The 27792-nt window shown below is 39.2% G+C and overlaps 1 protein-coding gene across 1 annotated transcript in view; it reads right to left on the reverse strand.

The window, feature by feature from the left end:
- Nucleotides 1-27792, reverse strand: part of SPMIP7 (sperm microtubule inner protein 7) — a 64211-nt gene that overhangs the window by 26594 nt on the left and 9825 nt on the right. Inside the window, exons 3-5 of the mRNA XM_004008193.5 lie at nucleotides 14945-15021; nucleotides 12449-12587; nucleotides 10567-10634 (exon numbers count right to left, since the gene is read on the reverse strand). Of these exons, the coding sequence (XP_004008242.2) occupies nucleotides 10567-10634; nucleotides 12449-12587; nucleotides 14945-15021 (284 nt within the window). The remainder of the gene's footprint in view (nucleotides 1-10566; nucleotides 10635-12448; nucleotides 12588-14944; nucleotides 15022-27792) is intronic.

Below are 27792 nucleotides of genomic sequence, written 5' to 3' on the forward strand. Positions count from 1 at the left end.
CTATTTAGTTCTTTGGCCCATTTTTTGATTGGGTCGTTTATTTTTCTGGAATTGAGCTGCATATGTTGCTTGTATATTTTTGAGATTAGTTGTTTGTCAGTTGCTTCATTTGCTATTATTTTCTCCCATTCAGAAGGCTGTCTTTTCACCTTGCTTATAGTTTCCTTTGTTGTGCAAAAGCTTTTAATTTTAATTAGATCCCATTTGTTTATTTTTGCTTTTATTTCCAGCATTCTGGGAGGTGGATCATAGAGGATCCTGCTGTGATTTATGTCAGAGAGTGTTTTGCCTATGTTCTCCTCTAGGAGTTTTATAGTTTCTGGTCTTACATTTAGATCTTTAATCCATTTTGAGTTTATTTTTGTGTATGGTGTTAGAAACTGATCTAGTTTCATTCTTTTACAAGTGGTTGACCAGTTTTCCCAGCACCACTTGTTAAAGAGATTGTCTTTACTCCATTGTATATTCTTGCCTCCTTTGTCAAAGATAAGGTGTCCATAGGTATGTGGATTTATCTCTGGGCTTTCTATTTTGTTCCATTGATCTATATTTCTATCTTTGTGCCAGTACCATACTTTCTTGATGATTGTGGCTTTGTAGTAGAGCCTGAAGTCAGGCAGGTTGATTCTTACTATTCCATTCTTCTTTCTCAAGATTGCTTTGGCTATTCGCGGTTTTTTGTATTTCCATACAAATTGTGAAATTATTTGTTCTAGCTCTGTGAAAATACCGCTGGTAGCTTGATAGGGATTGCATTGAATCTGTAGATTGCTCTGGGTAGTATACTCATTTTCACTATATTGATTCTTCCGATCCATGAACATGGTATATTTCTCCATCTACTAGTATCCTCTTTGATTTCTTTCATCAGTGTTTTATAATTTTCTATATATAGGTCTTTAGTTTCTTTAGGTAGATATATTCCTAAGTATTTTATTCTTTTCATTGCAATGGTGAATGGAATTATTTCCTTAATTTCTTTTTCTACTTTCTCATTATTAGTGTATAGGAATGCAAGGGATTTCTGTGTGTTGATTTTATATCCTGCAACTTTACTATATTCATTGATTAGCTCTAGTAATTTTCTGGTGGAGTCTTTAGGGTTTTCTATGTAGAGGATCATGTCATCTGCAAACAGTGAGAGTTTTACTTCTTCTTTGCCAATTTGGATTCCTTTTATTTATTTTTCTGCTCTGATTGCTGTGGCCAAAACTTCCAGAACTATGTTGAATAGTAGCGGTGAATGTGGGCACCCTTGTCTTGTTCCTGACTTTAGGGGAAATGCTTTCAATTTTTCACCATTGAGGATGTTTGCTGTGGGTTTGTCATATATAGCTTTTATTATGTTGAGGTACGTTCCTTCTATTCCTGCTTTCTGGAGAGTTTTAATCATAAACGGATGTTGAATTTTGTCAAAGGCCTTCTCTGCATTTATTGAGATAATCACATGGCTTTTATTTTTCAATTTGTTAATGCAGTTAATTACATTGATTGATTTGCAGATATTGAAGAATCCTTGCATCCCTGGGATAAAGCCCACTTGGTCATGGTGTATGATCTTTTTAATGTGTTGTTGGATCCTGATTGCTAGAATTTTGTTGAGGATTTTTGCATCTATGTTCATCAGTGATATTGGCCTGTAGTTTTCTTTCCTTGTGGCATCTTTGTCAGGTTTTGGTAGTAGGGTGATGGTGGCCTCATAGAATGAGTTTGGAAGTTTACCTTCCTCTGCAATTTTCTGGAAGAGTTTGAGTAGGATAGGTGTTAGCTCTTCTCTAAATTTTTGGTAGAATTCAGCTGTGAAGCCACCTGGACCTGGGCTTTTGTTTGCTGGAAGATTTCTGATTACAGTTTCAATTTCCATGCTTGTGATGGGTCTGTTAAGGTTTTCTATTTCTTTCTGGTTCCATTTTGGAAAGTTGTACTTTTCTAAGAATTTGTCCATTTCTTCCATGTTGTCCATTTTATTGGCATATAATTGCTGATAGTAGTCTCTTATGATCCTTTGTATTTCTGTGTTGTCTGTTGTGATCTCTCCATTCTCATTTCTAATTTTATTGATTTGATTTTTCTCCCTTTGTTTCTTGATGAGTCTGGCTAATGGTTTGTCAATTTTATTTATCCTGTCAAAGAACCAGCTTTTGGTTTTGTTGATTTTTGGTATGGTCTCTTTTGTTTCTTTTGCATTTATTTCTGCCCTAATTTTTAAGATTTCTTTCCTTCTACTAACTCTGGGGTTCTCCATTTCTTCCTTTTCTGGTTGCTTCAGGTGTAGAGTTAGGTTATTTATTTGACTTTTTTCTTGTTTCTTGAGGTATGCCTGTATTGCTATGAACTTTCCTCTTAGCACTGCTTTTATAGTGTCCCACAGGTTTTGGGTTGTTGTGTTTTCATTTTCATTAGTTTCTATGCATATTTTGATTTCTTTTTTGATTTCTTCTGTGATTTACTGGTTATTTAAGGCATGTTGTTCAGCCTCCATATGTTGGAATTTTTAATAGTTTTTCTCCTGTAATTGAGATATAATCTTAATACATTATGGTCAGAAAAGATGCTTGGAATGATTTCAATTTTTTCGAATTTATCAAGGTTAGATTTATGGCCCAGGATGTGATCTATCCTGGCGAAGTTTCCGTGAGCACTTGAGAAAAAGGTGGAATTCATTGTTTTGGGGTGAAATGTCCTATAGATATCAATTAGGTCTAACTGGTCTATTGTATCTTTTAAAGTTTGCATTTCTTTGTTAATTTTCTGTTTAGTTGATCTGTCCATAGATGTGAGTGGGGTATTAAAGTCTCCCACTATTATTGTGTTATTGTTAATTTCCCCTTTCATACTTGTTAGCATTTGTCTTACATATTGCAGTGCTCCTATATTGGGTGCATATATATTTATAATTGTTATATCTTCTTCTTGGATTGATCCTTTAATCATTATGTAGTGTCCTTCTTTGTCTCTTTTCACAGCCTTTGTTTTAAAGTCTATTTTATTGGATATAAGTATTGCTACTCCTGCTTTCTTTTGGTCTCTATTTGCGTGGAATATCTTTTTCCAGCCCTTCACTTTCAGTCTGTATGTGCCCCTTGTTTTGAAGTGGGTCTCTTGTAGGCAGCATATATAGGGGTCTTGTTTTTGTATCCATTCAGCCAGTCTTTGCCTTTTGGTTGCGGCATTCAACCCATTTACGTTTAAGGTAATTATCGATAAGTATGATCCCGTTGCCATTTACTTTATTGTTTTGGGTTCGGGTTTATACGCCCTTTTTGTGTTTCCCGTCTAGAGAATATCCTTTAGCATTTGTTGGAGAGCTGGTTTGGTGGTGCTGAATTCTCTCAGCTTTTGCTTGTCTGTAAAGCTTTTGATTTCTCCTTCGTATTTGAATGAGATCCTTGTTGGGTACAGTAATCTTGGCTGTAGGTTATTTTCTTTCATCACTTTAAGTATGTCTTGCCATTCCCTCCTGGCCTGAAGAGTTTCTATTAAAGATCTGCAGTTATCCTTATGGGAATCCCCTTGTGTGTTATTTGTTGTTTTTCCCTTGCTGCTTTTAATATTTGTTGTGTTTGATCTTTGTTAATTTGATTAATATGTGTCTTGGGGTTTTTCGCCTTGGGTTAATCCTGTTTGGAACTCTCTGGGTTTCTTGGACTTGGGTGATTATTTCCTTCCCCATTTTAGGGAAGTTTTCAACTATTATCTCCTCAAGTATTTTTCATGGTCTTTCTTTTTGTCTTCTTCTTCTGGGACTCCTATAATTCGAATGTTGGAGTGTTTCATATTGTCCTGGAGGTCTCTGAGATTGTCCTCATTTCTTTTAATTCGTTTTTCTTTTTTCCTCTCTGATTCATTTATTTCTACCATTCTATCTTCTATTTCACTAATCCTATCTTCTGCCTCCGATATTCTACTATTTGTTGCCTCCAGAGTGTTTCTGATCTCATTTATTGCATTATTCATTATATATTGACTCTTTTTATTTCTTCTAGGTCCTTGTTAAACTTTTCTTGCATCTTCTCCAGGCTATTTACCTTTGATTCCATTTTGATTTCAAGATTTGGGGTCATTTTCTCTATCATTATTCGGAATTCTTTCTCAGGTAGATTCCCTATTTCTTCCTCTTTGGTTTGGTGGGCATTTCTCCTGTTCCTTTACCTGCTGGGTATCCCTCTGTCTCTTCATCTTGGTTATATTGCTGTGTTTTGGGTGGCCTTTCTGTATTCTGGGAATTTGTGGAGTTCTCTTTATTATGGAGTTTCCTTGCTGTGGGTGGGGTTGTATCAGTGGCTTGTCAAGGTTTCTTGGTTAGGGAAGCTTGTGTTGGAGTTCTGGTGGGTGGAGCTGGATTTCTTCTCTCTGGAGTGCAATGAAGTGTCCAGTAATGAGTTATGAGATGTCTATGGTTTTGGAGTAACTTTGAGCTGCCTGTATATTGAAGCTCAGGGGTGTGTTCCTGTGTTGCTGGAGAATTTGCATGGTATGTCTTGCTCTGGAATTTGTTGGCCCTTGGGTGGTGCTTGGTTTCAGTGTAGGTATGGAGGCACTTGATGAGCTCCTATCGATTAACGTTCCCTGGATTCAGGAATTCTCTGATGTTCTCAGGATTTGGACTTAAGCCTCCTGCTTCTGGTTTTCAGTTTTATTTTTACAGTATCCTCAAGACTTCTCCATCTATACAGCACTGATGATAAAACATCTAGGTTAAAGATGAAAAATTTCTCCACATTGAGGGGTACCCAGAGAGGTTCACTGAGTTACATGGAGAAGAGAAGAGGGAGGGGGTAGTTAGAGGTGACTGGAATGAGATGTGGTGAGATCAAAAGAGGAGAGAGCAAGCTAGCCAGTAATCACTTCCTTATGTGCACTCCACAGTCTGGACTGCTCAGATATATTTACGGAGTTATACAGGGAAGAGGAGAGGGAGGAAGTAGACAGAGGTGGCCAGGAGGATAAAAGAGGGAAATGAAAAGGAGACAGATCCAGCCAGTAACCAGTTCCCTAAGTGTTCTCCGCTGCCTGGAACACACATAGATTCACAGAGTTGGGTAGAGAAGAGAAGGGGGAGGGAGGAGGCAGAGACAATCTGGTGGAGAAAAAGGAGAGTCCAAAGGAGGAGAGAGTGGTCAAGCCAGTAATCTTGCTCTCAGGTAAAATTAGGTACTGAAGATTGGGGTTTTAAATGTACAAAATTGACAACAAATACCAAAAAGCAAAGATTAAAACTCTAGAGTAGAGGTTGGATTTTCAAAAATACAATATTAAAGAAAAGAAGAAGAAGAAAAAAAAGTCATGGGAATTATTAAAAAACAACAACAACCACAAATATATATATATATATATATATATATATATATATATATATATATATATATACAGTGTTTGCTTTAAAAATAGGGTCTTTTTTTTTGAAAAGTAATAGTAGGTTATAAAAATTAAAATTAAAGGAGAAATAGAGGACTTAAAATTTTAAAAAGTTAAAAAAAGAAGAAAAAGAAAAGAAAAACAACAACATCAACAAAAAAGATCACATCATTTTTGTGACGTTCTCTGGTGTTGTGGGCAGTGTGGGGTCACTACCAAGGCAGTTCCGTCTGTTTATCTTCTTCTGTTTGCTGGTCTCTTCAGTGTCTGATTTCCACCCTGACACAAGGGGGGAGGTGGTGGACACTTTTTTTTTTTTTTTTTAGGCTCACTTGTTCAGTCGTGCTGTGGGGAGGGAGGGATGCTGCAAACAAATAACACTGGCATGTGCTCACAGTGTCTCAGCCATGCTGGGCATACCCCTGCATACGGCACATACCGCTCAGGCTCTACGTTGCTCTGCCGGGAACTGTCTGAGGCCGGCCCTAGGCTGCATGCACCTCCCCGGTCTAAGCTGCTCAGGCTCGGCTCTCAGGTAGCCCTCAGAGGCACAGATTTGGTTGAGCCTGCGTTTTGTGCCCTTCCCAGGACCGAGTAGCTCAGGTGTTTGGTGAGTGCAGTTGCTGTGACTTATCGCCTTTCCCATCCCTGCTGCTCAGTTTTCTGGGTGTACCACTGGTGCCCCTTGTGAGGCAGACGGTGACTGTCCAGGACCCCAAGAAGTCTTAGCAAAGAAGCCTGCTTGCAGTTTGGTAGGTAAAGTCTCTCTGGGGCTGCGATTGCCCCCTTCCAGCCCTTATGGCTCTGGCTGCCTGTCACCGGAGGGGGATGGTCTTCAGCTGGCTATTTCTGTTCCGTCCTTTGTTCTGTGAGTGGTCCTGGCAGTGTCTTATGTTAGAGCTTTTCGCGTGGTAGCTATTCCACAGTCTGGTATGCTAGCCCAAGTTAGTTTGCTCTGGTTACACTCATAGCATTCCGGCCCGATTCTTAAAAAGCACTGCAGCCTGCGCCTCCCTGCCTAGCCCCCACTTGCTAGTGGCAGATGCAGGTGTCTGCGCTGCTTCTCCGCTGGGGGAGTTACTGTTGGGCTCTTAATCTGTTGGTTTTAATTATTTATTTATTTTTCTTCCCTGTTATGTTGCCCTCTGTGCTTCCAAGGCTCACCACAGACTCGGCAGCGAGAGTGTTTCCTGGTGTTTGGAAACTTCTCTCTTTTTGACCCCCTTCCCGGGCCAGGACTCCCTTCCTGGTACAGAGCTCCCTCCCTATCTCCTTTGTCTCTTTTTTCGTCTTTTATATTTTTCCTACCTGTTTTTGAAGACAATGATCTGATTTTCTGGGTGCCTGATGTCCTCTGCCAGCATTCAGAAGTTGTTTTGTAAAATTTACTTTGTGTTGAAATGTTCTTTTGATGAATTTGTCAGGGAGAAAGTGGTCTCCCTGTCCTATTCCTCCGCCATCTTCTGTAAAGCCCATAAGAAGTTTTAAAACTGCCAATCCATTTCTGGTGAGAAACACATTTACCAAATAGAGTATAGATAGCACTTATATACAGGTTTTTTTTGTTTTGTTTTGTTTTGTTTTTTTTTGGTCTTGAATCTTACAGTCTTTGGTCCAAACAATGTTTCCAAGATTACGAAGATCCAAATTTAGGACCACTCCTGATTTTCTCCATCCACTTGAATGTAGTTATGTCATCTGTCTGTAACACAGACTCACTAGCCACCATCTGCATCCCAATCTGTATTTTCCCACCATCGTGGTATCTATCAATCTGTCTTACTTCATGTTTAGTAAAGTTTGCTCTCTGTGGTATACAGTTCTAAGGGTATGACAGAGTGTCCTGTGGCCAGCACCACAGAACCATACACAACTGTCCCATCTCCCTAATGTTAGTTTACAGGCTCTTTGTCTGCAGCTCTTTCCCTCTCCTCCAATTCCTGGCAGCCACCAAGCCACTCCCACCGTGGTAGTTTTGCCTTTTCTAGAATGTCATATAAATGGAATTGTGCAGTATGAGGCTTTTGGGTCTGGCTGCTTCCACTGAACAAAATGCACTGAAAATTGACTTGTGAGTTGTGTGCTGTGCTTGTTTTCTTTCATTGCTGAATAGTATTCCACTACACGGCTCTACTCTAGTATCTTCATCTACTAGATGTTTTCCATTCACCTGCTGACAGCAATCTTGGTTGTTTCCAGATTTTGAAGATACGAATAGAGCTGTTATGGGCATTCACATATAGATTTTTGTTGCTCACGAGAGTAGCATTTGCTAGATGAAGGCTCCAGGGTGAGTGGAACCCTCAGGAGTTCTGAGACATGACAGAACTGGTAAGATATATGGCTTTTAGTTCATTAAATGATTCATCATTAAAACAATAAATGCAATGGATCCATAGAAACTGGGTGAGCTATTTGCTATTTCACTACATGACATGTAAATAGAAAAAAATGTTTATAAACTTGTTTTCTTTTCCTTTTTTGGCCATGCCACCTGGCTTGTGAGATTTTAGTTCCACTATCAGGGATCGAACCTGGGCCCATGGCAGTGAAAGCACCTAGTCCCAACAACTGAAACTCTAGCGAATTCCTGCAAAAGAGGTTTTTTCATTAGCTTTCACATAACATTAAGAGTTAGTACTTGTAATTTATATCTCTATTCTCTTAAAAGATGTTTGAGTGAGATTATCAACTATTTCAGCTTGCTATGTTTAAATGATCTTAAATTTTGAATGTTTCTATCTTTTATTTACATTATTACCATTCAATTTATACATGAGAATCTATTATTTTTATTGGGGTGCTTTACACATGTTAAAACCATCTTTTAAATGATTTTTATTAGAACTTAACAGATTATTTTTAGAATATGGCTCAATAAAATGTGTTTGCTGATGAGACTCAATTATTTTTCTCAACATTGTCATTATTTGCAACTTCAGATTCAGCATTTAAACTTGATTATGATTTTGCATGTTTCCACATCATTAGTCTTTTTTCTTCTAATAATAAAAAATCCTTCTATAAAGGGCAATTTATGTTGGTTCTATTGAAGTGATAAGTAAAATTGTTAAAATATTTGAAAACTGTCACTTTGATATTATTTTTCCATAACTTAAAATTTTCAATAATTTACTGATTTTGCTAAGGCTAAAATCTCCCATACTTTGCTTTACAATGAATTGTGGATTAGGTAAATATAAAATTAAATGTACAAGGTTAACACACTTCCACTGAGATGATGAAATTCCAGGGAACAAAAGATGGGATAATCTCACTGTGGGCACATGCATTTTTCTTATACATTATCTGTCTGTCACACTATTCTTCATAACTGGCCACAGTATTTGTTGCAAAATAAAAATATCTCTTTAAGGTTCCATGTGATTCATTCTTATATTTCCTATTCTACTTAATTTTCACAAAAATTATGGTTGTGACTCTCTACTAATGGGCTGCAACCAACAGGCCACTACTCAGCAGTCTACTCACTAAACTGGGCCAGGACACCTGCCTAGTCCTGCTGAGAAATAGGTTCCTTGCTCAGACCATAAGTAAGAATCAATTTCAAAAAGTTTAAAGAAATAAATCTGAACAGCAAACTTTTAATTGTGTTAGGAAAAAAATAAAGAAGGATAATATCCTTATTACTTCTGGACAGGGAAAGATCTATTAAGAATTCCACAGAAAATAACTATACTGAGGGAAATATCGATGATTTCAGTCATATTAAAATTCAAAACTTCAGTTCAGCAAAGGGCACCACCAAATAGAAAAGTCACAGACTAGAAGGAGATATCTTGATGCATATTACCAATAAAGGATTTTTATCCCAAGAACAGCCATAAAACTTCCTATAATCAAAAAGTAAAAGACAAATAACCCAGATGCAAAATACACAAAAAGGTAACTTATACACATGAGCATGCAAGTAAGTCACAACTTACAAAAAAATATTAGTTAACTGTGAAATATTAAAATTATAATGAAGCACAATTTTATACTTTTAAAGTTAGATGTTTAAAATTTGGAAATTCCAAATGCAGGCCACAGAATGCAGCAGTGGGAACTCAAGCATTGTTGATGGTTGGTCCATTGGCAAAACTCATTTGGAGAATAATGTTGCAATGTTAAGAACATAAAGGAGTTTACATCTCTAGATGCAGCAATTATAGATGTAAGGATGCATATATAAAGCCCAGAAATATCTTTATACTTTATAAAGATACAGGGACATTGCTTCTAACTGCAAGAGAAATCAGACAAAAAATTAAATTACGAAAATGGATGACTAAATGGCAGTATATCCATTCACTGGAAGACTGTGTGTCAGAGAAAGTGATTACCTAGAGAAGCCAGCATGTGTGACTCTCACAAACACAATGAGGAACAAAAACGGTAAGCTGTATGACTGGACATCTGGTATCACTTATATTGAGTCTCCACATATGGAACACAATTTCATATCTTAGTTAAGAATAACATATAAGTTTTAAGGGTGCAGGAATATATGGAACATCAAATCCAGAATAATGTGATCCCTGAGGAAGGCACATCTTCTTGGAGAGAAGTACATAGGGGCTTCTGGGTATTAGTAATGGTTTGTTTCTAAAGCTGGGAAGTAGATACACAGGTTATATCGTATTTCTATTTTACATTTTTATATAGGAAATATTCAAAATTAAAATTTAAAAATAAAAACAGGTGATGGCTGGATTGTGAGATAAAATTAGAAGAAAAAAACGGTGACATATTCAAAGGCAGAAATACCAAGTTTTTTTAGACTATATGCATAAAATTATATTTGTGGAATGATTAGTAATAAAGTTCTTGCTTTTAGTGTTAATAGAACACAAAATAACTATAAGATACAAAAGTTGATAGAAAATAATTTATAATCCCTTGAAGCCCATGTATTTTACAACACTATACATCTTCATATCAAATGATATAAAAACACTCCTTATTTTTAAATGGTTGTTGTATATTTGATAGTTTACACTTTAAGAAGATTAAGGGAAAACCAGAGAAAGCTGGGAACAAGCGTGACTGCACTGGGGTTTGGGTTCTCTCTCCAGCCACAAGGACAAAGTATGAGGGCCTCTGGGATACTCTCCAGAGGATGTGCTCCTCACCCATGGGTTAGAGCGTCTGGTGATTAAAGATAAATATGTGACAGTGATGAGAACATTAGGAGATAAAACTTACAAATTAACTGGCTTGACTGGGGCCAAGAAAGATCTTGTTTGAAATCTGTCCCAGAGTCCACCAACCATCTAAAATCATCAAAATGAATGACAAGTATTTAACAAAGTGACTGTAATTTCTAGTATTTAAATTTCAATTACTGTGATTTCTGGTATATAAGTTTCAAGTACCGTCATTTCTAGTACACAAGCTCAGTCCCTCCTATCACAGGCACAGGCGCAGGGCACCTAGTGGAGGCACTCCTGGACCATCGTTACCTACTCAGAGGGCTGCTCTGGAACCACTCCTGCTCTCTGCTTTGCCCTCAGGCCCTCAGTGTCAACTCTATTTTCCGGAGCTGGACTCTGCCTTGTTAGCCACCTCCTCCGGACTGAAGCCCTTGTGAAAGGTCTGACTTGAGTTCTCATCTCAAGACAGTGCTTTCTTGGCTCCTCAGCCTAAGGATAGTCTCTCCCACCCTGAGCCTGAGCTCTGAATCTCATCCTGCCATGAAGGACTTTAGATACAAGTATAGTTCAACACCAAAGAATATGTAATAAAAGACCAGTTATCACAAGGTATAAAATATTTTAAAGGAGTTGAGAGAGCCTTGAAGATATTAATAGTTAGGAATCCAGACATATTTTTGGTCCTTTAATTGGTTTTAATTTCTGTGTGCAAATCACATGCTGAGATTTTATACTAATGCTTTATTTTCTCATTATCATTTTTTTTCCACTGTAAAAGCTGAAGTGTTTCAAGCTAATCTAGACTTCTTAACCTGTAGCTCATGAACGTCTTAGGAGTCCATGTTTAGAACTGTATTTCAATATATAGCTAATCTCTTTTATAGTTCCGTTTATTTTATGTATTAAACACTTCATTCTGAAAGGTGGTCCCAGGGCTCAGATTTCCCCCAAAAGATGAGGGAATCGAGGGAACCAGAAGGTGCTTTGCAAGCACAGAGCAGGGGCATCCCATGCAACTGTGAGGCCTAAAGTAAGACTTGAATGGTTCTCGAGATATAGCCCAGAGAAAACAGTGGTGAAGGCAGCGGACCACTATCTGCAAAAGACAAGGCTGGAGGAAGCAGCAGGTGGATTCAGAGATTTGAGAGAAGCTCAGCACAGAGTGTGATGTGCAATGTGGAGGGTGACATGTTGGTGGTGGAGTAGAAGATAGAGGAAGAGGTGGAAAGAGCTGAGGATAAGACAGAGGTCATGGGCAAATAACAGAGACCTGGGTATGCGCCATGCAAGGAGGATGAGTTTTACCTTCTAGAAAGTGATGGGTTTTAATCAGTGTGGTAACAGGGAGTGATTCATCCTTTAAGGAAAGCACCCTCGCTTTTATGTGGATATAATAATCCCTGTGATGAGTTTTTTGTTTTTTCCCCCATGATGAGTTCTTGATGTCAGAAATGACAACAATAAACATCTCTACCGATAATTGGGTATGTCTGTCACAAAAGCTCTATGATTCATGGATTTTCCCATTCTGCCTCAAAAAGTGCAGAGCTAAGTTCTGGATTTAAGGACTGTTCTCAGCATAGGCTCTCTGGAGGAATCAAAATCATATCTCTGTCTACATTACTTACTCCTTCTTTTGCAGTTTTTAAAGTAAACACAGTATTTGAAAATAACTTTTGAGAAAATGGTGGTCTTGAAATGAAAATTTAAAAGTTTCAATATAGGTATGAATGCATTTGAGGTTATTGATGACTTATGATTATGGAAGTTTCAATTCCATAAATGTATATATTTGCTTTGCTCTTTTCATAACAATAAAATAAATATTATTGTGGTTTAAAGTTTGGTTCAGTAATAAATGCGTTATCTCAAAAAAAGGTAACTATAAAGTCAAAGGGACTGTGCACACATAATTAAAATCCCTAATCACTGACCTGTGTTATCGCCGGCAATCCTTCATATCTTTTCAGTGTAAAACAATGTGAAACAGGGTCAGCGGCTTTTTCCACTGTTGTTTCTTCTGGATCAAGTTTTGGTGGTAGCATCTTGTCCCAAGGAACCATTTCGTAAGCTCTATAAAATTATTAAATAATGACATTTTGTGAAAAATACATATCCAACTAGCATGATTCCTAACTATCACATTCTGTAGTAGGAAGATGTCCTCAAGACTCCTGCCCCTCGTGTAAACACTGTACACAACCACTTCCCTTCTAGTGTGAGCAGAGCAAATGAATGCGAGAGGTACTATTCCTATGACAGTTTCTATGGCAAATTTATACGACAAAAGGGATTGCACACATGTAATTAAGGTCTCTAATCAGTTGAATTTGAGTGACTCAAACGGTGGCTTATCCTAAGTGGTTCTAACCTAAACAGGTGAGCCCCCAAAGAGGCAAGAAAACAACAGCAGACACTCTTTAGTTATCCTTAAACAAAACCGGTGAGTCGTGCAGCTGTACTGAGCTGAATTCTGCCAACAATCCCAATGATCCTGGGAGATGAGGACCCAACTGTCACTGATGTCTTGATTTCAGCCTGAGAAACCCTGAGCACTGAACACAGTGTGGACATGCCAGCACTTTTGTCTTATGGAAATGCGAGATGATAGATGGGCATGATTTAAAGCTGCTACATTGTGGTAATCTGTTACACACTTTTTTTTTTCATTTGGTCTCTGCAGCAGGACAAGAACATTAACACATAAATAAACTATGGCTTAGAGAACTGAGTTTGTTTGCTTGATGTCACTTAGCCACTGATGGTCAAAGTTAGGACTCCCATCTCGATTACTGGCTTCTGAAGGGTCAGTTATATTCACGTGATGTGAAGCAGTTCATCCCTCTCCTCCCTAAAGCCATCTCTGCATCTTCTTCCTCCTCTACCTGTTGCCTCCTCTTAGTCTCTTTTGTGGGCTTCCTTCTCTCCTTTTCCTTGATGTACATATGCCAAGACTCAAGCTCTGCTCTTCTTTTGCTCATTCAATGCTGTGGCTTGACTCCCTGCCTATAAATCATGACAACCAGATGTATTCCTCCAGCCCAGCCCTCTCCCCGCAGACTGCAGACACACAGACCCACTGCCCATTTGATATATCCACTAGGATGCCTAGTGAGCAACTCTGATATTCAGCACGTCTAAAACTGACCTCTCTTCTTTCACTCCAAACCTTCTCTACCTGCCTTCACTGTGATAAGCAATGGCTTCAGTCCCTGCGGCTGCAGAGCCTAAAACCATGGAATCATTCTCCATGCCTTTCTTTCAGACTCATACTCTCCAGCCTGGAAATTGTGTTGGCTTTGCTTTCAAAATGTATCCAGAGGCCAACAACTGTTAAAACTTCCTACTGACCTCCTCTTACCTGCTATTACCTCTGACCTAGATGACAGTGGCAGCCTTATGACTGGTTCGCCAGCTTCTTCTCTCACTCAATCCAGTCTGAATCCAACAGCCACCCTGCCTGTTGATATACACACCCGATCTGGCCACTTCACTGCCAATGCCCTACTATTTACAGTTTCTTAACGTGCCTCATGAGATCTGGGTCCTGGCACTTCCTGACTTCTTCCACTACCGCTCCCTTACTCTGCTGCAGACCCTGGCTTTTGTTCTTCCTTGATAGACACCTTAGTCACATGTCCGACATGGGGCTGTTACTCTGTAATCCCTTTGACTGGAAAACAGTCCCTCCAGACATCTGCATATCCCCTCATCTCCTCCAAGTTTCTGCTCAAATCTCACTGTGCAAAGAGGCCCACCCAGACCTCTCAGTTGTTCCAGAAGCCTATTACCCCACATGGGGCGCTTCTGACCTTTTCATGTTTTACTTTTTTCCTCATTTTTTCATTGACTTATTACCTTCTAAGATATGACCTGTCTGCCTATTAGGCTTGTGGCTTAGTGTCTGTTGCCCTAACCTCTTAGTTATTCCAGAAGCCTATTACCCCACATGGGCACTCCTGATCTTATCATGTTTTACTTTTTCTCTCATTTTTCCATTGACTTATTATCTTCTAAGATATAATCTGTCCACCTATTAGGCTTGTGGTTTAGCGTCCATCTCCCTTTAGAGTGAGTACTCACTGGAGAATCTCACAGTCTGGGGTGTAGACACATAACAGATACTTTGTGTGATTCACTCCTTCAAACTCATCTGCTCTCCTTTTCTATGATGCTGTACCCTTATCTCATCCTCTCTCTCTCTGACCATTTCCTTTCTGTTCTGGTTTTATTTTTCTATTAAATGTAGGTTTTTCTCCATTCAACTGTTTATTTTAGCAATCAATGTAAGTAAGTAAAGAATTGTGTTTGAAGTTCTTTGAAGTCCTCGCAGGACCTTGGATATTGTGCACAGGAAGGAGATGTGTTATTAAAGAAAGAATAAATAGAAATATATTTAAAAATCAAATTCTATTGGGAAAAATGCTTACTTTTGTGTAGAGGACTTGTAAAATGAGTCTTTTGCACTATATTTCTTGTTTGATTGTAAAACTGGTTCTCCATTATCCTAGAAGGGGTGAACAATGTTAAAAAGATAAGATATAAATGAGAACTGCTAACGTTTTCTATTCATCATTCTTTCTTTTCTCGCCTTTCTGCATTTTTCTTCTTTCAAAGCACCTCTTGGATCAACCAGATTTAATACTTTCCTACCACCCTCGATTATCTTGAAAATTTACATTCTGTTTACACACACACACCCACACCCACACACACACACACACACATTCCTACTGATTACATTAAAATTTACAAATATGTATTATTCTACTCATCTTTTTAATCTCTGATTTTTGGCTTAATCATTTTTTTAGTTTAAGATTGTAATTTATATAATTAATTCTAGACCTTTCTTATTTTCTAATATACACACAAAAGACTAATTTTTTTCTTCCTAGAACACTTTTAACACCTTTATATAAAATTATCAGTTTTATTTTCAAGTTTATGGTTTAGGTTAAAACATTTTCTAATTTCTCCTGTGATTTCTTCTTTGACCCATGAATTATTTAGAGTCGTGGTGTTTCATTTTAAAATATTTGATGCTTTCCCAGACATCTTATTTATTTTTAACTCCGTGGTAGTTAGGGGCTTCCCAGATGGTGGTAGTGGTAAAGAACCCACCTACCAGTGCAGAAGATGCAAGATGTGGGTTAGATCCCTGGGTGGGGAATATCACATGAAGGAGAATATGGTAACACACTGTGTATTCTGGCCTGGAAAATCTCATGTACAGAGGAGCCTGATGGGCTGTGATCCATAGGGTCACAAAGAGTCAGACACAACTGAAGTGACTTTAGTATGTGGTAGTTTGAGAACACATATAGTAAACTATAGTTACTGACTTGGAATTCTGAACCAAATTTGCAATCCTGGAATAATCCCCACTTAGTCCTAATGTCCTATCCTTTTTATATATCACCAATTGGTCTTCCCAGATGGTGCGAGTGGTAAGGGACCCGCTTGCCAATGCAGGAGACTGAGGGGATGCACGTTCAGTCCCTGGGTTGGAAAGATCCCCTGGAGGAGGGCATGGCAACCCACTCTAGTATTCTTGCCTGGAGAATCCCAGGGGCAGAGGAGCCTGGCGGGCTACAGTCATAGGGTTACAAAGAGGAGGACATGACTGGAGCAACCTAACATGCAAATTCAATTTAGTAAAATTTTGCTAAGAATATTTTTCATATGCCTGTTCATAGGCATATCAGACTAATTTTTGTTGTAGATCTTTTTCACATGTTGATGACAGGCTTCTTTTGTTCTCAGATATATTATTTGGGTCAGATGATAGTCTTTCTTCCTTAAACATCCTTTTATTCATCAGTAAAACTATCTAACCCTGGAGTTTTTTCTGTGGAAAGTGTTTTAATAATCAATTAAACTATTTTAATAGATATAGGGCTACTCAGTTCAGCTCAGTTCAGTCACTCAGTTGTGTCTGACTCTTTCCGACCCCATGGACTGAGGCATGTCAGGCTTCTCGGTCCATCGTCAACTCCCAGAGCTTGCTCAAACTCATGTCCATTGAGTCAGTGATGCCATCCAAACATCTCATCCTCTGTCGTCCCGTTCTCCTCCCACCTTCAATCTTTCCTAGCATCCTGTGTTTTTCCAGTGAGTCAGTTCTTCACATCAGGTGCCAAAATATTGAAGCTTCAGCTTCAACATCAGACCTTCCAATGAATATTCAGGACTGCTTTCCTTCAGCATTGACTGGTTTGATCTCCTTGCAGTCCAAGGGACTCTCAAGAGTCTTCTTCAACACCACAGTTCAAAAGCATCAATTCTTCTGTATTCAGCTTTCTTCATGGTTCAACTCTTACATTCATACAAGACTATCGGAAAAGCCATAGGCTTGACTAGACGGACCTTTGTTGGCAAAGTAATGTCTCTGCTTTTTAATATGCTGTCTAGGTTGGTCATAGCTTTTCTTCAAAGGACCAAGCGTCTTTTAATTTCAAGCCTGCAGTCACCATCTGCAGTGATTTTGGAGCCCAAGAAAATACAGTCGATCACTGTTTCCCCATCTATTTGTCATGAAGTGATGGGACTGGATACCATGATCTTAGGTTTTTGAATGCTGAGTTTTAAGCCAGCTTTTTCACTCTCCTCTTTCACTTTCATCAAGAGGCTCTTCAGTTCCTCTTCACTTTCTGCCATAAGGGTGGTGTTATCTGCATATCTGAGGTTATTGATATTTCTCCCAGCAATCTTGATTCCAGCTTGTGCTTCATCCAGCCCGGTATTATGCATAATGTACTCTGCATATTAATTAAATGAGCAGCAGTGTGACAGTATACAGCCTTGACATACTCTTTCTCCAATTAGCAACCAGTCCATTGTTCCATGTCCAGTTCTATCTGTTGCTTCCTGACCTACGTACAGATTTCTCAGGAGGCAGGTAAGGTGGTCTGGTATTCCCATATCTTTAAGAATTTTCCACAGGTTTTTTGTGATCCACACAGTGAATGTCTTTGGCATAGTCAATAAAGCAGAATTTAGATGTTTTTCTGGAACCCTTTTGCTTTTTCTATGATCCAATGGATGTTGGCAATTTGATCTCTGGTTCCCCTGTCACTCAGACTTTATTATGTCAGTTTTGATAAGCTGTGTTTTCAAGGAATTTGCTGACATAAGGTTGCTTACCATATCCTTCATTAAAAGATAAACTATATTGAGATCTTTAATGAACTAAATCTGATTAATGCATATGATTTGATATTACAGCTATATATATATATATTTTTTTTTCATGAAACTACCACAACAGACAAGATTCAGAGCATTTATATTTTGAAAAAGCATTTCTCATGCTTCTTTGTATCCCTATATCCCTATGTTCCCAGTCCAGGTCAACAAGTAATCTGCTTTTTGTCACTGTATGCTGCTCTGCATTTTTAGAGCTTCAGTTAAACAGAATCAGCTAATAGATAATATTTTGTTTCGGGCTATTTTCATTCAGTATAATATTTTCAGTTTCATTCCTGTGGTCACATGTATTGGAATGATAGATCTTACTTGCTGAGTGTTATTCTATTGTATGGCTACACTTCAATGTGTTCATACTCTCACATGCACATCAACAATTTGTTTCCACTTTTTGTCAATAAGGAATAAAGCTGCTCTGAGTATTTATGCTCAAGTCATTGTGTGGACATATATTCAAATTTGTCTTGTGTAAATACCTAAGAGTAGCATGTCTGGACACTTGATAGGTGTGTGTCTAACTTCTGAACAAAGTGTTAAAGTTTCTGCAGTATTTGTAACATTTCACATTCCCACCAGCAGGGTGTAAGGGTTCCAGTGTTCTGGATCCTTGTCAACAGTTGGCATTTTCAGTCTTTTAAATTTTAGCTATTGTGGAGATATACTGTGTTTAAGTTGTATTTCACTAATGACTCAGCACATTGAGCACTTTTTAATGTGTCCATTAGCCATTCTTGTATTTTTTTGTGAGGTGTCTGTTCAGATCTTTTGATAATTTTTCATTTGGGGTGTTCATCTTGTTCCTGATTGATTTTAAGTGATCTCTATACATCTTAGATACAAATCCTTTCTTATTTATATGATTGTGAATATTTTCTCATTATATGGCTTGCTGATTCATTTTCTTAATAATGCACTTTGAAAATCTAAATATTTCAAAAATTTTATAATCTTAATTTTATATTAAGGCTTACTATATTATCCTTCTAAGATTTTTTTTTTGTACAGGTTAATGATATATCCAGCTGTTTCTGTAATACATTAAAAGACTTTCTTCACTAAAATGCTTGGCACATTTGGTAGCTGTATTTCTGGACTCTTAGGTTCCTTTAATCTGTATGTCTGTCATTTGCCTATTGGCAAATGGCAACCCACTCCAGGACTCTTGCCTGGAAAATCCCATGGACAGAGGAGCCTGGCAGCTACAGTCCATGGGGTCACAAAGAGTCAGACATGACTGTGCAACTTCACTCACACTCACTCACTGACTGTTGTAGCTTGATAGCAAGACTTGAAATCAGGTGGAATAGATCCTCCAACTTGTTCTTTTTATTCAGAATAGTTTTAGCTATTTTAGGTTTCCATTGTATACTGATTTCCAAAAAGAAACAGCTCAGTTGTTGATGGGAATTGCACTAAGACTAAAAATCAACTTAGAAAGGTCCAAAAAGAATTTAACACTGAGTCTTCCAATCCAGTTGAGGGCAAGTTGCTCTATTTGGGTACTTTTTAATTTTTCTCAATACACTTTGTAGTTTTGCCACAGGGTTCCCAAATATTTGTAATTGCTGGTTAAAGTGTTCTTACTTGACTTTTTAAAAACGTACTGTGTGCTCATTTTCTCCTGACTTGTACGGATTCTAACAAGAAGCCTGCTGTCATTTTTACATGTGCGTCTTTGTATATTCATTTTTGCCTCTACCTGTTTTAGGATCTTCTCTTTTATCACTGTTTTTCAGCAATGTGATCGATGTGTATGGGTTTATCTATACTCAGCTTGGCATCTGCTGAATTTCTTGGGTCTGCAGATTTATAACTTCCATCTGTTAGGAATAATTTTGGCCATTATTTCCCCCAATAATTTTTCCTACCTTATTTTCTCCCTTGGGATTCCAACTACATGTACGTTAGGCTGCTTGAAATTGTCCCACAGTTGTCTGCGGATCTTCCCCCTGTATTTATTTTGGACAGTTTCTATTCCTATGTATTTCATTATTCTTTTATTTTGCAGGGTCTAATCTGCTTTTGGAACTGTTTATCTTTAATTTTAGACGCTGTATTTTTCTCTATAAATCCTTTTGAGTCTTGTTTGTGTGGCCAATTTTCCACGTTGTCATGGTTGTGGTCTCCTCCACAGCCTGAATGTAGGGAACAAATTTGTAACATATTTCCGTTGTTTCTTTATGTCTGTCACTCCTGTGTCTGGTATTACTGATTTGTTTTTACTATGGTAATATTTTTCTTCTTCTCTGCATAAAAATGGATTTTTTATTGTGCATCTGTTTTGCACTTTAGTTTGTTGGTTGCTAGAAGTAGTTTTATACTTAGTATTAGACTCTATTTCGGTGCAAAGTTCAATAGTTGAAACCAGTTGGGTGCTTTTGAGCATTCCTTCTAAACTTCGTTCGTTAAAGTCTGGAGGAACCTTCAGAGGACTGACTTGACCTGACTAGAGGTGATATCCTCCTGAAGCGTCTACTGATATCCCGTGTACCCTGTGTCTTCCTTCTCTGTGGGGACATGCACCATCCTCTGACTGTCAGCGCCAGAGAATGGTCATGGAGCTCTTCACAGTAAGTCCTTGCCCAGCTTTGGTAACTCCCTCTTAAGGACACGCAGATCTGCACTCAGAGACCTGTGCATGCTTTGCCCCACCCCAGGTCTCCAGAGCCCCTTCTATGTAGCTCCCCCCACCCTGATATCCTACTCCGCATATTTGGCTTGACTTGGTCACCTGCAACTCCAATTGCCTCAACTGCATAAGGATGCAAAACTTTGTATGATTTCCCCTCCTTGGGCTGTGGTTTGGAAACTGCCACTGTCTTGTCCATTTTGTGTCCACTTTGCTGCCTATTTTCTAGCTTTCTGAGAAGGTATATTCATTCAGCAAAGAGAGTTTTACTGGCGTTTAGCAGGGAGAAACTAGGAAAGCTGTTAATGATCCTACAATGCACACAACATCCTGCACAACAAAGAATTATCCAGCTCTAAATGTCAGTGTGGGGCTTCCCTGGTAGCTCAGCAGTAAAGAATCTGCCAGCTGATTCAGGAGATGTGTGTTCGATCCCTGGGTCAGGAATATCCCCTGGAGAAGGAAATGGCAACCCACTCCAGTATTCTTGCCTGGGAAATTCCTTGGACAGAGGAGCCTGGTGGGCTACACAGTCCATGGGCCAAAAATGAGTCAGACACGACTTAGCCACTAAATACCACAAGTACCACCACCAAATGTCAATTATGCCAAGGTTGAGAAACACTGGTTTGACATATTATACCCAATCTATTATTTAGCTCTTCTTCAGGGACTCTAATTATATATATATATATAGTTTCTTTGTTCATTCTGTCTGCCCTCTGATGGAGAATGAGAGGCTTGCGAAAGTTTCCTGATGGGAGAGACTGACTGAGGGGGAACCTGGGTCTTGTTCTGATGGACAGGGCCATGCTCAGTAAAACTTTAATCCAATTTTCTGTTGATAGGTGGGGCTACATTCCCTCCCTGTTGTTTGGCCTGAAGCCAAATCATGGCAGGAGTAATGATAATCCTGACTTCCTTCAAAAGGACTCATGCCCACACTGCTGAGTTCAATGCCCGTGACCCTGCAGCAGGCCACCCTTGCCTCTGCCAGAGACTCCTGCACACTCACAGGCAACTCTTGCTCACTCTCTTGTGGGGACACTGCTTTCTCCTGGCTCCTGGTGCGCACAAGGTTTTCTTTGTGCCCACCAAGAGTCTGTTTCCCCGGTCCTGTGGAAGTTCTGTAATCAAATCCCACTGGCCTCCAAAGTCAAATTCCCTGGGGATTTTCAGTCCCTTTGCCAAATTCCCAGGTTGGGAAATCTGTTGTGGGTCCTAGAACTTTCTTAGCAGGTTGAAAATTTCATCAGTACAATTGTTCTGCAGTTTGTGGTAGTCTGCTCAGCGGTTCTATGGTGGGGCTATTGGCGACCTCCTCCAATAGGGCTTCTGCCACATGCTGTGTGTGCCAGGTCTGCAGCAGCCAGAGCCCCTGTCTCCAACAGCAGGCCACTGTTGACCGGTGCCTCTGCAGGAGACACTCAAACACTCAAAGGCAGGTCTGGCTCAGGCTCTGTGGGGTCTCTGGGTCCTAGTGCTCACAGGTTTTGTTTGAGCCCTCCAAGCATCTCTGCAGGGAATGGGGTTTGATTTTAAACATGATTTCACCCCTCCTACTGTCTTGCTGAGGCTTCTCCTTTGCTATTGGATGTGCGGTATCTTTTTTTGGTGGGATCCAACATTCCCCCGTCAATGGCTGTTCAGCAGAGAGCTGCAATTTTGGAGATCTCGTAGGAGAAGATGAGTGTATGACCTTCTACTCCACTGAATCCCTCAGAAGAAATGGAGTAGCCCTCACAGTCAACAAAAAAGTATGAAATGCAGTACTTGGCTGCAATCTCAAAAATGACAGAATGATTTCTGTTCATTTCCAAAGCAAGCCATTCAATATTACAGTAATCCAAGTCTATGCCCAAACCACTGAAGTCGAAGAAGTGGAAATTGAACAGTTCTATGGTGACCTAAAGATCTTCTAGAACTAACACCAAAAAAAGATGTCCTTTTCATCATAGGAGTCTGGAATGCAAAAGTAGGAAGTCAAGAAATACCTGGAGTAACAGGCAAGTCTGGCCTTGGAGTATAAAATGAAGCAGGGAAAAGGCTAACAGAGCTTTGCCAAGAAAATGGACTGGTCATAGCAAAACCCTCTTCCTACAACACAAGAGATGACTCCACACATGGACATCACCAAATGGTCAATACTGAAATCAGATTGATTACATTCTTTACAGCCAAAGATGGAGAAGCTCTATACAGTCAGTAAAAACAAGACCAGGAGCTGACTGCACACAGATCATGAACTCTTTATTACAAAATTCAGACTCAAATTGAAGAAAGTAGGGAAAACCACCAGACCATTCAGGTATGACCTAAATCAAATTCCTTATGATCATACAGTGGAAGTGAGAAATAGATTTAAGGCATTAGATTTTATAGACAGAGTACCTAAAGAACTATGGACAGAAGTTCATGACACTGTAGAGGAGACAGTGATTAAGACCAGCCCCAAGAAAAAGAAATGCAAAAAGGAAAAATGGTTGTCAGAGGAGGCATTACAAATAGCTGAGAAAGGAAGAGAAGCTAAAGGCAAAGGAGAAAAGGAAAGATATACCCATCTGAACGCAGAATTCCAAAGAATAGCAAGGAGAGATAAGAAAGCCTTCTTCAGTGATCAGTGCAAAGAAATGGAGGAAGACAATAGAATGGGAAGGACTAGAGATCTCTTCAAGAAAATCAGAGATACCAAGGGAGCGTTTCATGCAAAGATGGGCTCAATAAAGTACAGAAACAGTGTAGACCTAACAGGAGCAGAAGATATCAAGAGGTGGCAAGAATACAAAGAAAACTATACAAAAAAATCTTAATGACCCAGATAGCTATGATGGTGTGATCACTCACCTAGAGCCAGACATCCTGGAATGCGAAGTCAAGTGGGCCTTAGGAAGTATCACTAAGAACAAAGGTAGTGGAGGTGATGGAATTCCAGTTGAGCTATTTCAAAACCTAAAAGATGATGCTGTGAAAGTGCTGCACTCAATATGCCTGCAAATTTGGGGAACTCAGCAGTGGCCACAGGACTGAATATGGTCTGTTTTCATTCTAATCCCAAAGAAAGGCAATGCCAAAGAATGCTCAAGCTACCACACAATTGCACTCATTTCACACACTAGAAAAGTAATGCTCAAACTCCAAGTGAGGCTTCAATAGTATGTGAACCGAGAACTTCCAGATGTTCCAGTTGGGTTTAGATAAGGCAAAGGAGTCAGAGATCAAATTGCTAACATCCATTGGATCACAGAAAGTTTCAGAAAGAGAGTTCCAGAAAAACATCTACTTCTGATTTACACCAAAGCCTTTGACTGTGTGGATCACAACAAACTGTGGGAAATTCTTCAAGAGATGGGAATACCAGACCACATAATCTGCCTCCTGAGAAATCTGTATGCAGGTCAAGAAGCAACAGTTAGAACCAGACATGGAACAACAGACTGGTTCCAAATTGGGAAAGGAGTACGTCAAGGCTGTATATTGTCACCCTGCTTATTTAACTTATACGCAGAGTACATTATATGAAATGCCAGGCTGGAGAAGTACAAGCTGTCATACCAATAACCTCAGATATGCAGATGATACCACAGAAAGCAAAAAGCAGAAAGCAAAGAGGAACTAAAGAGCCTCTTGATGAAAGTGAGAGTGAAAAAACTCAACAATCAAAAAACTAAGATCATGGCATTCAGGCCCATCACTTCATGGCAAATAGATGGGGAAACAATGGAAATAGTGACAGGCTTTATTTCCTTGGGTTCCAAAATCACTATGGATGGTGACTGCAGCCATGAATGTAAAAGACTCTTGCTCCTTGGAAGAAAAGCTAGACAGCATATTAAAAAGCAGAGACATTACTCTGGTGACAAAGCTCCATCTAGTCAAAGCTATGGTTTTTCTAGTAATCATGTATGGATGTGAGAGTTGGATTATAAAGAAAGCTGAGTGCTGAAGAATTGATGCTTTTGAACTGTGGTGTTGGAAAAGACTCTTGAGAGTTCCTTGGATTGCAAGGAGATCAAACCAGTCAGTCCTGAATATTCATTGGAAGGTCTCATGCTGAAGCTGAAGCTCCAACACATTGGCCACCTGATGCGAATAACTGTCTCACTGAAAAAGACCCTAATCCTGGGAAAGATCGAAGGCAGGAGAAGGGGACAACAGAGGATGAGATGGTTCGATGGCATCACTGACTTGATGGGCATGAGTTTGAGCAAATCTGTGAGTTGGTGATGGACAGGGAAGCCTGACTTACTGTAGTCCTTGGGGTTGCAAAGAGTCGGACACGACTGAGTGACTGAACTGAAATGTTTCTTCTTTGCAGATCTTCCTTTTCAACCATTTTCCCTTAGCTATTTTCAACTAATTCTTTATTGTCTTTTTATTCTCTTGGATGATTTTCATTAAATTTTTACCTTAATTGCCTTTTTCTTGGGTTTCATGTACTGAAGCCATAATTTCTGAATGAATCTTTATTTCACCTAAAATTTTATTTTCAATTATTCTTTGAATTTCTGTATGAAATTTCTGCACTTTTTCACAACCCCAAATGGTTATTTGAAAATATATAACAAACTTCAGAGTGTATTACAATGCTCTTCGGGTTTATAGTTGATTTGGGAAGTAATTGTCTTCACTGAAGTATTCTAATTCTTGTTTTCTGTTTTATTACAGTTTAATTCAATCTGTGAATTTCATGTGGTTTATAAAATTTAAAGTTCAATTGTGCCCTCTTTTGTCAGTGTTCAGTTCAGTTCAGTTGCTCAGTCATGTCCGACTCTTTGCGACCCCATGAATCGCAGCACGCCAGGCCTCCCCGTCCATCACCAACTCCCAGAGTTCACCCAGACTCAGGTCCGTTGAGTCAGTGATGCCATCCAGCCATCTCATCCTCTGTCTTCCCCTTCTCCTCCTGCCCCCAATCCCTCCCAGCATCAGAGTCTTTTCCAATGAAAAGACTCCAACTCTTCGCATGAGGTGGCCAAAGTACTGGAATTTCAGCCTTAGCATCATTCCTTCCAAAGAAATCCCAGGGCTGATCTCCTTCAGAATGAACTGGTTGGATCTCCTTGCAGTCCAAGGGACTCTCAAGAGTCTTCCCCAACACCACAGTTCAAAAGCATCAATTCTTTGGCGCTCAGCTTTCTTCACAGTCCAACTCTCACATCCATACATGACCACAGGAAAAACCATAGCATTAGCCAAGTACAATTTCTTTCTTATACCTATGAGACTAGCAAATGTTCAGTTAGATTAGTTTCCCCTTTCCGAGCAGCAAATTCCTATCAGGCCAAAGTGACCCTAAGTGCTGGCTTACATTTTAAAGGTTCTAACCTTTCATTGGTTCAGTAATTTCTCTCCATTTTATTAGCTTTTTTATATTAAAAAATTAAATATTAATCTAGTCATTTCCATTGGAAATATTGTCCCATGTTACTTAGTTAGCTTCTATTACTGGTAGGAAAATATCAAAATTTATCTTGACATAAAACTCTATGCTTAAGTTTAAATAAGTATGCTTTATTAGTTTTTGCATGACAAGAACTTCAGAATTCTAATTCTAAAATAGATAGCTAGGTAATGCATATAGCCTTGTCATAAATTTATAGCCTTAGATGGGTAAAAAAAAGCATCAGTGCCTTCAATAATAATGTCCCCTTTTGAAGCTCTCACAGGATTATCAGAAGGAGCAATGGATTCTTTGAAGAGTCTGGAGATGGAATAAGCAAAATTAACAAATACAAATTCTCCTTTTGGAGAAATCAAATGGAGAAATCAAATTCTCCATTTCATCTGAATTTAGAATAGTTCAAAACAGGGAAAACCTCCCCATTTTAATGCCATGATTTTCTTATAGAAAAAAATGCACACAAGAATAGACATGAAGTCCTGACATGGGTGGATGGTATCTTGAGTAAAGGAGACACAGGTGACATATATTTTGAGTAATCTTTTCATTCCATGGCCATACACCCTAGTATACCTGATGACCTGTGGGAGGTACGTTCCATTCCTCTTGGTAGTAGAATTAGAAAAGACAAAGGGAGAGGTGGGAAAAGGAGAAGTCAACTTGAGAAGCTACAGATAAATTTAGGCAGATCAACTTTAGGAAGGAATAAATATAAGAGTTACAAAAATGGAAATAGATTCCTTGAAGATATCCATAACTTTACTGCTAATAGACATGTTTCTTTTGGGGGGGTGGTGATGAAAATGTTCAAAAATTAGACTGTGGTAATCTATTTCTGCTTTATTGACTATGCCAAAGCCTTTGACTGTGTGGATCACAATAAACCGTGGAAAATTCTGAGAGAGATGGGAATACCAGACCACCTGACCTGCCTCTTGAGAATCCTATATGCAGGTCAAGAAGCAATAGTTAGAACTGGACATGGAACAACAGACTGGTTCCAAATAGGAAAAGGAGTATGTCAAGCCTGTATATTGTCACCCTGCTTATTTAACTTATATGCAGAGTACATCATGAGAAATGCTGGGCTGGAAGAAGCACAAGCTGGAATCAAGACTGCTGGGAGAAATATCAATAACCTCACATATGTAGATGACATCACCCTTATGGCAGAAAGTGAAGAGGAAATAAAAAGTCTCTTGATGAAAGTAAAAGAGGAGAGTGAAAAAGTTGGCTTAAAGCTCAACATTCAGAAAACGAAGATCATGGCATCCGGTCCCATCACTTCATGGGAAATAGAAGGGGAAACAGTGGAAACAGTGTCAGACTTTATTTTTTGGGGTTCCCAAATCACTGCAAATGGTGACTGCAGCCATGAAATTAAAAGATGCTTACTCCTTGGAAGGAAAGTTATGACCAACCTAGACAGCATATTCAAAAGCAGAGACATTACTTTGCCAACAAAGGTCCATCTAGTCAAGGCTATGGTTTTTCCAGTGGTCATGTATGGAAGTTGGACTGTGAAGAAAGCTGAGTGCCGAAGAATTGATGCTTTTGAACTGTGGTGTTGGAGAAGACTCTTGAGAGTCCCTTGGACTGCAAGGAGATCCAACCAGTCCATTCTGAAGGAGATCAGCCCTGAGATTTTTTTTTGGAAGGAATGACGCTAAAGCTGAAACTCCAATACTTTGGCCACCTCATGCAAAGAGTTGACTCATTGGAAAAGACTCTGATGCTGGGAGGGATTGGGGGCAGGAGGAGAAGGGGACGACCGAGGATGAGATGGCTGGATGGCATCATTGACTCAATGGACATGAGTCTAAGTGAACTCCGGGAGTTGGTGATGGACAGGGAGGCCTGGCGTGCTGCGATTCATGGGGTCGCAAAGAGTCGGACACGACTGAGTGACTGAACTGAACTGAATGGTTGTACAATTCAGTGGATAGCCAAAGAAAAACCCCACTGAATTGAATACTTCAAATGGGCAAGTTTTATGTTTTGTAAAATAAACCTCAGTAAAGTCACTTAAAAAAAGAAAC

The sequence above is a fragment of the Ovis aries genome, chromosome 4 (genome assembly GCF_016772045.2).
Source record: "Ovis aries strain OAR_USU_Benz2616 breed Rambouillet chromosome 4, ARS-UI_Ramb_v3.0, whole genome shotgun sequence".
Lineage (NCBI taxonomy): Eukaryota > Metazoa > Chordata > Mammalia > Artiodactyla > Bovidae > Ovis > Ovis aries.